At 49.5% G+C, this 11,361-nt stretch overlaps 1 protein-coding gene across 2 annotated transcripts in view; it reads left to right on the top strand.

The window, feature by feature from the left end:
- SLC24A4 (solute carrier family 24 member 4) overlaps nt 1–7,751 on the top strand; it is a 178,865-nt gene extending 171,114 nt beyond the window's left edge. For both annotated transcript variants that reach the window (XM_003128693.7, XM_003482307.5), the window contains exon 17: nt 866–7,751. In XM_003128693.7, coding sequence (XP_003128741.3) covers nt 866–1,018 — 153 coding nt within the window. In that variant the 3' untranslated portion in view covers nt 1,019–7,751. The remainder of the gene's footprint in view (nt 1–865) is intronic.
- Nucleotides 7,752–11,361: the final 3,610 nt, after the last annotated feature.

The following is an 11,361-nucleotide window of genomic DNA, read 5'->3' on the forward strand; positions in this document are numbered from 1 at the left end:
GGCCCCATGGCGTTGCTCTGATGAGGTAACTATAGTCCAACCCTCAGGAAACCTCGATACAGAGACAGGAAAGAAGGTAGAAAAGGACACATGGGTGAGTCTGGAAGGATCGTAGAAAGATGTGCTCCAGCCCCGTCTCCCAAACACACGCACACACCCACACCCACACACACGCACACCTGTGCAGACATACACACACACCCTGACACAGATACACACACGCACATACAAAGATACACACAGACACGTACATACGTACACCCGCTCCCACACACACGTACACACATATACCCCCCCACACCACATACACACACACACATGCACATACACCCACAGACATACATATACACATAAACACACACAGACACCCACACAGACACACCCCCACACAGACATACAGATACCCGCACATTCACCCACACAGACACACATACACAAAGACACACACAGACACATACACACATGTAGAAAGAGGTCGCCCAAGCTGAAGTTGGCCAGACCATGGGCCAACAGGAGCCTTGGGAGTTTTGCTGAAGGGGGCTGAGGATGCCAAGTTCTAAAGCAAAGGGCGGACCCGTGAAAGTCCCTGGAGGGCACTGCGTCCCGAGGAAGTTCTATGCCTGCTCCGGGAGGGCCGGTGCCCTGAGAGCAGCTGCTGTGTGTGCCCGGAGCCGGCCCCCTTTCACGAGACAAGTCTGAAGCCGGCAGGGCTCCTTCTGATCCGACCAAGGACAGACCCGGCAGCACCCTCTGCTCTTGTCTACCTTGTGGAGAAAGCTCTGGGCTTCAGAGTCAGGCGGAGTTCTCCAGTAAGATGCCTTTGTGTGGGTCTGCCCTCAAGCCCAGTCCGTGCGCTCTCTTCCAGGTCCTCGGCATCCATCTGAACAAGTGGAGGCTGGACCGGAAGCTGGGGGTCTACGTGCTGGTCCTCTACGCCGTCTTCCTGTGCTTCTCCATCATGATAGAGTTTAACGTCTTCACCTTCGTCAACTTGCCAATGTGCCGAGAAGACGATTAAAGCGGAGCCGCTGCCCCCTTCCTGGAAGCTGCTCTGGGCTGGCGTCCTCCTTTCCCTCCCCACCCCCCCGACACGAGTCTCTCCTGCATCAGCAGCCACCGTCTGTTCTTTCATCCACAGGAAGGAAGAGCCCTTATGGTCTTTGTCTGGCCACGGGCCAGGCTGCTGGGCATCCTCCTCCTCCTCCTCGGAGTTCTGGCCCCCCAACAGGCAAGATTCGGGGGCCACTGTTGGAGCAGCTTCGCAGACCTCTGAGCTGCCAGCCATAGCGCTGTGGCATGTGTCTCCTCTCTTGGACACTTGGGTCAGAAGGACTTCTGTGCGCGGGTTGCCTCTCTGTTGCACGGCAGCCTTGGAAATGAGGTGGTCGGTGAACACAAGGTCTCCTGGGGTGAGTGCAAACTAGAAATGTCCTCAGGGGCCCCCTCTGGGCCGGAGGGGGCTCTACTGAGAGCCTCTGAATCCTGCCGGAAGCATCTCAGCTCGGAGGGCGCAAGGCTCGATCGACCTGTTGGGAATTGGAGGCGATGATAGCAAATGCTCCACCCCTTTTTCTAGAAAATTTGGAAGACTGGAAACAGTTGTTCACAGCAAAAGAGAGACAGTGAGTGACTCTCTTACCATGTGTATGGAGGCAATCAGAGAATGAGCAATGAAACATTCAACATCAAATGTCAGCTCTAGATCATCATACTTGAAAACATATCATTCCATGCAGAGGACCTGGATGGGAACAAAAACGGGAACGCTTAATGGAAAATGGGTCCTGTGTGTGTCACGTTGCGTTGACACTAAGATGACTGGTTTGGAACATAAGAGGGAAAGACTAACATCTCAACAGGTGCTAACTCAGAGACACGCTGGAGACTGTCGTTTACAGCCATTCATTCCAGACCTCCTGTGGGATGTGACGCGCTGTCTGTTTGGGTTTGTCATTTCTTTGCTCATGCTCTGCTCTCCAAACCGCCCTGTTCAAAGACCCAATTGTTTATATGCCCAACAAATTTCAGAGCCCGCTGAACTGGAATGAGTGTGCCAGAAGTCATAGTTAGTGACAAGAAGAGAGAGGTCCTGAAAAACCACCGGTTGCTCTCTGGTTAGCTGGAGGCAAGGATGAAAACCGTAACTTGGAATTTTTTAGAAGTTTCTTGAACCTTCTAGTCTGCTACGCATGAAAGGCCAAAGATGGGAGGCGGATTCAAAACTAGATAGAAAAATATTTGACAATTGTCGCCTGCTTCAGAGCTCTCCAATATAGATTAAAAAGATTTATGAACACAAACCATCCGTGGTTTCTGAACAGAAAGCACAATGAATTTTATACAGAGGCGGGGTTTTTTTATTTTTTTAATGTTTCTATTGCAGAGGTCTTATCAGATTTGATGCACTTTTAATATTGGGATATTTTGCACAGAAGACCATATGGGAATGCCCCGTGACTGTGTAAAAAAAAAAAAAAACGGAGGCTTTTATCGAGTCACTGATAATCGGCCATGGGTGATGAGTATGAATCCAACAGCTGATTCTTTCCTGAGACGCAGGTTGTGACCCGCAGTGGAATTTGTGGCTGGGCTCTTCAGGGCCTCCTGCATTTCAGAAGGAGAACGTGTTTGAGCTTGTGTCCCTTAAATTCCTTTAGCGTGAGCCTGAGATGTGACAGCGCCATCAGCAAGCTTCTATTCTGGATCCTCATCAGTCAGTGTTAGTAGCTACACCAAGTTAAGGCTTCTCCCTTTGTTTCTCGGTCTAGATACTTCATGGTCTGCAAGTTGAGGACAAGGGCAATTTTCCTAAGAAATTAGCTAAGGGAGAGGCCAGGGAGCCTGTAAGTTCATCACTGTAAACTTTCACATGCAGGTAGCAGCTCCTTCAGGACCACTCTGTCTGCCTAGAACAGTAGCTGGTCTTCTCTGTCTTACAGACTCATCCAGTTTTCAGAATTCATCTGTCCCTGTTGTGATGCTCAAAACTGCCCTGTGATGTAAGGAGGGATTATTTTCCTCGTTTAACAGGGAATATAGTCTTGAAAAAGGCAGGTGACCCTGGATCAATGGCTAGTAAGTAGCAGAACGGGAGCCGAGCTCCCGATCGTCACCCCTCCCAGCTCAGCCAGTCCAGTGTGTGGCCGTCCTTGGTGGCCCAGGCATGGATGTGTCCTTGCCCTTGAGGTTGGTCCGTATTGTTTGAGTCAAAACTTCATCACATTTTGGAGTTCCCGTTGTGGCTCACTGGGTAAAGGACCTGACCTAGTCTCCATGAGGATTCAGGTTCAGTCCCTGGCTTGCATAATGGGTTAAGGATGTGGTGTTACCACAAGCAGTGGCATAGGTTGTAGATGCAGCTCAGAGCCTGCATTGCTGTGGCTGCGGTGGAGGCCGGCAGGCAGAGCTCTGATTCAGTGCTTAGCCTGGGAATTTCAATTTGCTGAAGGTGCGGCAGTAAAAGGAGAAAAAAAAATAAAAACTTCATCACGTTTCTAATTGACATCTCGGTGCTCCAGCTCACATCCTAAGATAAATCCCCATCCTATGTCCCTATTTTTTCTGATAAAAATCAAAAAATATTTTTAGCTACAACAAGACCCAGGCCACAGGGCTCCCGATGACACCCATGCTGGTGTTCAAGTCTTTGAATCTTTATGCAGCTTTCAGAGAATAAATCCAAATTATGCGCCTCTTTCTCAGCAGCACCCATCTGAGATTATAAAGTATACTGCAGTTGCAGTTTGAGACAAAAAATGATGTTTTTAGCATGTAGAGCCGTCCTCCTGGCTAAGTCTCTTATGACTTTCATGTGCCAATGTCACTTCCTTAAAGGATCTATGCGTTTATTGTAGCTAGGAAACTATGTATCTATATATCTATAGATATATAGAGGTATACACGGTAGGTGAAGAATTGTCTTTTTTAACTAAATATTTTTCCATCTCAAGTTTAAAGAATTGCTTGATTAATTAGGCCTTCATTTTAAAATAATGCTTTCATCACTGCACAGAATTACTTCCTTTGTCTTATTCCTGAAGCTAATTAGCATGGAGTAATTACTCTGCTATGAATATAGGCAATTAAAAAAAAATAAACTTAGCTCTTCGAATAGGGGGGCAGAAAAATGAACCATGGGACTCAGAAAGTGTCTCTAGAAGCTGAAGTAGGTGCTATCTGTCCGATTCTGGCTTGGAATTTGCCCTTGCCAGCCCTAGAAAGATCAGGGTGGAAGGTGTGCCATGTCTTGAGAATGTGGCCCTGGAGGAAGGTTCTGGATCAGCTGCAGGGAGAGGCTAATGTTAAGGGCAGGTCACAGTCGTCCCACCCCATCCTTCCTGTAACGCACGGTCTGCTGGCCGCTGTTCGAGCACCGACCTTGTGAGTTCATGACCTGCTCCCCTCGCTCCCCGCCACCCCTCCTGTTAGCACTGTTTCTTGCTTCGCCCTGTCAATCCCCTGCCTTGCAGACCCAAGCAGCTGAAAAGGCCTGACCCTCCCGGAGCCAGCTTCAACTAGGTGGGCACGCCCATCGCTCTAGGGCCGTCCTGCAGACCCCGACCAAAGACCCCCTCCTCGGCTACCCATGGTCTAGGTCCCAAAGAGAGAAACTGCCTGCTCTTCCCTCCTGGGGGATTTGGGAGCCTGGCAGCATTAGCAGGAGCCCGCCCTCAGGGAACACTGGACTCTGCAAACAGGCTGGGACCCCGAGAAGGGTGTGAGCGGCCTCCTGGCCTGACCCCCCCTGAGTCCTCAGGCCCCTCCCTCCCCTTAAGCTGGGGGTGGACAGAGGTGAGGTAGACAGTTGCTGTCCTCCTTCCCAGGTGTGAAATGGGCTGCAAGGTCAAGGTCTAGAACAGGGCAAGGGAGAGACCCAGAGCCTCCAGCAGGGGCCGGCGCTGCTCGTTGAGCCCGTGGTCTTCCTGTCCAGCCTGACACCCAGTGGCCCTTTGGGCCAGGTGAGCCTCTCCTCTCTCACCCCCACCTCTTCTTCCCTCACAGGCCAGGTCCCCCCTAATGCCCTCTGAACACTGTTTCTTTGTGAGTCTTCCTGCCCTTTGGGGCAGCCAGCAGGTGCATCCAGGGCCCCTGGGGTGGGCCACCTCTTGGCAACTTCATGTTGCCAAGTCATTCTCATAGGAACTTCCAGAAATTTTTGAAAACGCTCTCGGGGCAGTGCTTGGGCAGCAGGAACTGCATCACCCTCCATCCATGCCTGGACCCAACGTGCTGCTTCTGGCCCCTGCCCTCCCCATGTGGATTCTCCCAGAGCGCCCAGGGCACCCCACCAGCTGTGAGCCCTACGCTCTGCAACTGGTCATGCGAGCCCTCTCCAGGCCTTCTGGAAGCATACCGAAAGGGCCTCTCCAGCCTGGGTAAATCTCCCCCACTGTCTCAGCCATGGCCGTGGTAGAACAAGAGGGTCTTTGCCTGGGCCCATCCCACAAGGCGAAGGACGGGGGTGGGACACAGGCTTTGTTACCTGTCTCGTGGGAGGCCCCTTTGCCTTGTCACAGAGAACCCTTCCCCAAAGGGCAGTCATGAGGGTGCAGGTTTTTACAAGACGTTGCGCTGGCTTCTTAGTAGGGAAAACTAGATTGGGCGCTAGTGCTTAACCTCGGGCTTAGTAGCCAATGGTCAGTATCCAAAGTCACCTGCTGCCCAACCTCAAGGAAGTGGTACCTACCGGAAATCGGGAGGAGAGGTGCTTTTCTCCCATCCTGCCCCCCCAGGAGGAGTTCTTTCCATCCCAACAGGGCAGCCAATTATTTTATGGGGATTTTTTTAAATAGTCTAACTGGTCAATCACAAAGGGCTGCCTGATTCCATTGGTTTCTGCTAAACCCTCACATGCTGCTGGGGGCCGGGCTCAGTATCATCTTCTACCCCCATGTCTCTAAGGCCTTCCGTCGCCTCCTGTGGGGTCAGTGTCCATTCACCAGGGTCTAGTATCGTCCACACACTTCATCACAGGAGCCAAGTACGTTCCCTCTTCTGGTCTGAAAAACCCTTGCTGCCTGAACACTGGGATACAGAACCGGGGCCACAGGAAGTGGCTCTGACAGAAACACCCCCTGTAGCCATCTGAGCAAGCCCATAAGTCCTTGCTTATGTGGCCTTTCCACCTGTTAGATTTATGGGTCTGGGATGGGCTGTCTCTTGGTTAAAAGCCCTCTGACCCATATGGGCTTCCCCACCCCTAACCTCATCGTTGCCAGAATTCAAACAGTTGCCTTTTATGCAACACGTTGGTTGGGGCTTTTCCGCAGCCGAAGCCAACAAAGCCCTTGATCCTGGACAGACTATGTACCTCCCACCCTACTGCTGGAAAACAAGGTTTTTTTTTTAACGATCGGAAGTATGTGCAGCTCTTGGTTTCAGGTCGCGTGGTTTGGTGTGACCAGCCTTTGTGTATAAATGAGAGTCCCAGTCAACAGAGCCCTCCCTGCTCCCGCTCCAGAATTTCCAAGGAGGGACTTCCCAAGTATTCAGACGGACACACAGCGCCCTTTCAATGGAAAGAGCCAGGCCTTTCCTCTCACTGAAAATGGCTGGGATGGGAGCCAGGCAGCCCTGTTTTTCTAAATCGGATGTTCTGGTGGGTTTTCCCTGGCCACTGGGACATTCCTGCCCTCACCTCCAGAGGGGCCCTTCTGAGCTGTCCAAACACAACCTGGCACTTCCTCCACTTGGCTTGGACCAGGGATAGCTGGGGACCCAGTGGCCAGAGTCATGGCTGGGCCTCTGTGGCCCGCTCTTGGGGAGTCTCCTCCAAGGGCTGCTAGTCTGGGAGGCTGAGTGTCCAGGTCAGAGCACAAGCCCCCCTGGTTGGGTCCCCCCTGTATGTGTCTCCCATCCAGCCTGCTAGCCCAGAGCAGTCGCTGGGTATCTGAACACAAAGAGAGCCTTGATCACCTAGAGAGGAAAGAGGGCTGCCAGCAAAGATGGAGCCCAGCCGTGCGCAGACACGGGCACTGCCAAGGAAAGAGCCGAGCAGACTGGGCACACTGGGCACAGTTTCCTCGGGACCATGCGATCTTCCTGGGGCCCAGCCATGACCTACAAAGAGCAGGTAGATAGAACCAGAGCACTCTCATGCTCAGAAAACCTCCGTAGAATCAACCAGAACCAAAAACCTCTGGGCTGGTTACATGTCACTGGAGTCCCGTGAGATAATTCTGGCACGTGGGCTGAATGCTGCCATCTTTGTTCATCTTCTCGAATGGGCAAAGCAGGAGCAATGAATTGAAAAGTTGTAAATAATAAATATATTTATCCCGCTATTTATTTTTTCAATAACTGTGACCTCCTGCACTGTGAATGCTCTGTGATATGAGATTCTTAGTTTCATAAAACTGTCATTAAATTTGAATGACTTGATCTTATTGGTTACGAAACACTGGCATGAGTTTTATTCTTATTGTGAAGAAAAATCTAGAATAAATATGAACTAAATCTTTATAAGCAATCTAGCAGTCAGTATTGTCATGCAATATATGAAAATCTGTACACTGTCAATAAAATAAATGAACACCAGTTGTCTTTCCCTGAAGAGAGCTTCCAGTCATGTTTTAAGAGACATGGACATATTTGTATTTTTTTTTGAAAGAAATCTTTACACTGGAATAACAGCCATTGATTGAAGCCATTTCTATTTGCATATTGAGAAAAAAATAAACTTCAAAAAGGATGAGGGTTGGAGCTTTTTAATTATAATGATTGGTAATGAATAAAACAAAGCAGAAATCTCATAACTTGACTAGTGTGACTGAATTCAGAATGACCCAGACTTTTCTTGCCTCATCAGCAAGGCCAGCTTTATGGGCAGGGGACCCATGCAGGGGACTTCTGAGTGGGTAAAGTTGGAATCTTTTGTAACTTTCAAAAGATTATACAGGGCCTCCCTTAGAAGGGTCCCAGGAGTTCCCATTGCGGTTCAGCAGTTAACAAACCCGACTAGCATCCATGAGGACGCAGGTTCGATCCCTGGCCTCACTCAGTGGGTTGAGGATCTGGCATTGCCATGAGCTGTGGTGTATATCACAGACGCGGCTGGGATCCCCAGTTGCTGTGGCTGTGGTATAGGCCTGTGGCTACAGCTCCGATTGGACCCCTAGCGGGAACCTCCATATGCTGCCCGTGTGGCCCTAAAAAAGACAAAAATAAAAAAAAAGAAGGGCCTTAGGCTAGGTTGTCACCATCTTGAAATTCTTAATGATTGTCTGTAAAGGGACCTCACATTTTTTAAAACTGAAGCATAGTTGCTATATAATCTTTTGTAAGTGATGGGGATACCATATAATGATTCACAATTTTTAAAGATTATACCCTGTTTATAGTTACAAAATTTTAGCTCTCTTCCCCGTGTTGTACCATATATCCTTGTAGCCCATATTTTCATTTTTTGCCCTGAGCCTGGCCAATTATGATCTGGTCCTATTCGTCACAAATAAAGTTATTGTATCAGGTCTTATGAGAAATTGAGACGTGGGGGAAAGGTTCGGGTTAATTCTTTCCTTCTACGAAAGTGTCCTGAGTCCCAGCAGCCTCGGGTGCCACCATAATAACATGCCCATGAGTCACCTGGGCATCTTGTTCTTTCTTTTTTTTTCTTTTTAGGGCCGCACCCGTGGCATACAGACGTTCCCAGGCTAGGGGTCAAATCTGAGCTACAACTACTGGCTTACACCACAGCCCCAGCAACACCAGTTCCAAGCTACGTCCTCGACCTACACCATAGCTCACAGCAATCCGGATCCTTAACCTGCTGAGCGAGGCCAGGGATCAAACCCGCATCTTCATGGATACTAGTCGGATTCATAATCTCCTGAGCCACAACAGGAACTCCTCCTGGTGGCCTGTTAAAAAGCAGACTCTGGTTCAGCAGGAATGGAATGGGGCCGAAGACGCTACATTTCTAGCAAATTCCCAGGTGCCGCCGGTGCTGCTGGTCCATTTGGAACAGCGAGAGGGTGGCCCCGCCCACTCAGAGTGTGATCTGGGCACCTGCGCAGCCTCGCAGACTCTCTCCATCTGCAGCAAGACAAGTTTAGAAACTGAAAGAGCACATAAACATTTATGGCAATGAGACAAGTAGTTTTATGTCTGAACGTGTTTTTTCATTGCATTTTTCTAATAACTTTTTACTATACTGATAAAAACATCTGTCCATAATGAATTGACATTTTTAAAATATTTCAAAGACGATCTTTGCCACAGCTTCTACTTTGAATGAGAAGCTGTGCTTTAGATGAAAGAGGACCAACCCTCTTTGGTTTGAACTCTTTCCTGCTTCAGAGTCAATCCACAATGTGTGAAGGACTCGGACTTGGCAATTCCAGTCCAAGTAGCTGTGTGGGCCCTGCAGCCTTGTGCTCTTGGTTGGAAGCATCTCTCATTGTCCCACAGTCCATCAGGTACCACATGGCTTGCAAAGCCAATGAAACACAGGACAGAAACAGAAAATGTTGCCATTGCACAGACAGGGAAAATGAGGTTTCAGCCTCCGACGTGCCTCAAAGTCAGTATGATGAAAAATAATCCAATTTTTTTGAGTTCCCTGGTGGTGCAGTGGGTTAAGGATCTGGCATTGTCATTACTGTGGCTCCAATCACTGCTATGGCGTGGGTTCTATCCCTGGCCTGGGAATTTCTGCATGCTGTGGGTGCCCCCCTCCCCCAAAAAATCCAATTTTTTAAAGTGGGCAAATGTTCACAGCAATTGTTTTCACAAGAGCCAAAAAACTTGAAACAACTCAAATGTCCATCAACAGTGCATGGCATAACAAAGGATGACATAAATACAGACATGCTGAGATTTTGACCTTCTGCCCATTGGGACACTGCAAAAACGAATCTGACTAAGAACAATGAGGTTGAAGGTTCGATCAGTGGGTTAAGGATCCGGCGTTGCCGTGAGCTGTGGTGTAGGTTGCAGACGCGGCTGGGATCCCCAGTTGCTGTGGCTGCGGCGTAGGCGGGTGGCCACAGCTCCAATTCAGCCCCTCACCTGGAAACCTCCATATGCCACAAGTGCAGCCCTAAAAAGCAAAAAAAGAAGAAAAGAAATGCTGATATTATCACTGAGGGGGGAAATAATCTTACATATTGGACTCCAGGCGATGATATGCAGGCTCAAGAGATAAGAGGGTGAAAGGTGAAAGCTAACCAGTGTCTGCAACTTACTTCGAAATGTGTTGGAAATGTAAGATGGGAGTTCCCATCCTGGCTCAGTGGTTAACAAACCCAGCTAGTATCCATAGGATGCAGGTTCAATCCCCGGCCTCGCTCAGTGGGTTAAGGATCCAGGGTTGCGTGGCTGTGGTGTAGGCTGGCAGCTGTAGCTCCGATTCAACCCCTATCTTGGGAACCTCCATATGCCGAGGATGCGACCCTAAAAAAACAAAAGACAAAAAAAAAAAAAAAAGAAGAAAGAAAGAAAGAGTAAGGTGGCCACGTGAGTGAAGGACAGATGTGTGAATAAGCCCGTTTGGCAGCGTTAATGGCAGAACGGAGATGGCGGGAATGTGGGTGTTCACTGCACCGTTTCGTGTTTTTTTTTTTTTTTTTTTTTATTTCTCTGTAATGTTTGAAATTCTTCATAATGCTTGGGAAAAACCCCAAACTCTCCTCTGATCCCAATTGCCTCCTGCCCTGCCCCCCTCTCGGTAGTACCAATATCTCAGGGGTCATCAGTGGCAAAATGTCAGCTCCTCCCACCACCTCAGCACTAGACACAGTGACCTGTCTTCTCATTTTCTCCCTTGCAATCATTTTTGCAGCCTCTCACTTCCTTTCTGCTGCAGCCGTCACCTCCCCACTGTCAGCGTTCATCTAGTTGGTCCAGGCCACAGCCTCCAAGCCCGTCTCCCCACCTCCCCTCTCCTTCCCTTCCCAGTCCAGCCTTCACTCCAGCATTTAAAAGATCCAGCATTTAAGGAGTTCCCATCGTGGCACAGTGGTTAACAAATCCGACTAGGAACCATGGGGTTGCAGGTAGGTTCGATCCCTGGCTTCGCTCAGTGGGTTAAGGATCCGGTGTTGCTGTGAGCTGTGGTGTGGGTTGCAGATGAGGCTCAGATCCCACGTTGCTGTGGCTCTGGCGCAGGTTGGCGGCTGCAGCTCCCATTAGACCCCTAGCCTGGGACCCTCCATATGCCGCAGGTGTGGCCCTAGAAAAGGCAAAAAGACAATAAATAAATAAATAAGATCCAGCATTTTAAAAATCCAGCAGCCTGAGGGATGTTTTAAAGCAGAAATCTGATTCATCCCTCTCCTGCTCAGAAACATTCTGTGATTCCCAGTCTCCCCCACAGGCCATGCAGACCCTCCACAGCCACGACAGCGAGCTCTCCCTCTTTGC

Source organism: Sus scrofa, chromosome 7, assembly GCF_054392235.1.
Source record: "Sus scrofa isolate SSC_HxYL_T2T_F1_AM1 chromosome 7, Sscrofa_HxYL_maternal_Yorkshire_Landrace_v2.0, whole genome shotgun sequence".
In the NCBI taxonomy this organism is placed as follows: Eukaryota; Metazoa; Chordata; class Mammalia; order Artiodactyla; family Suidae; genus Sus; species Sus scrofa.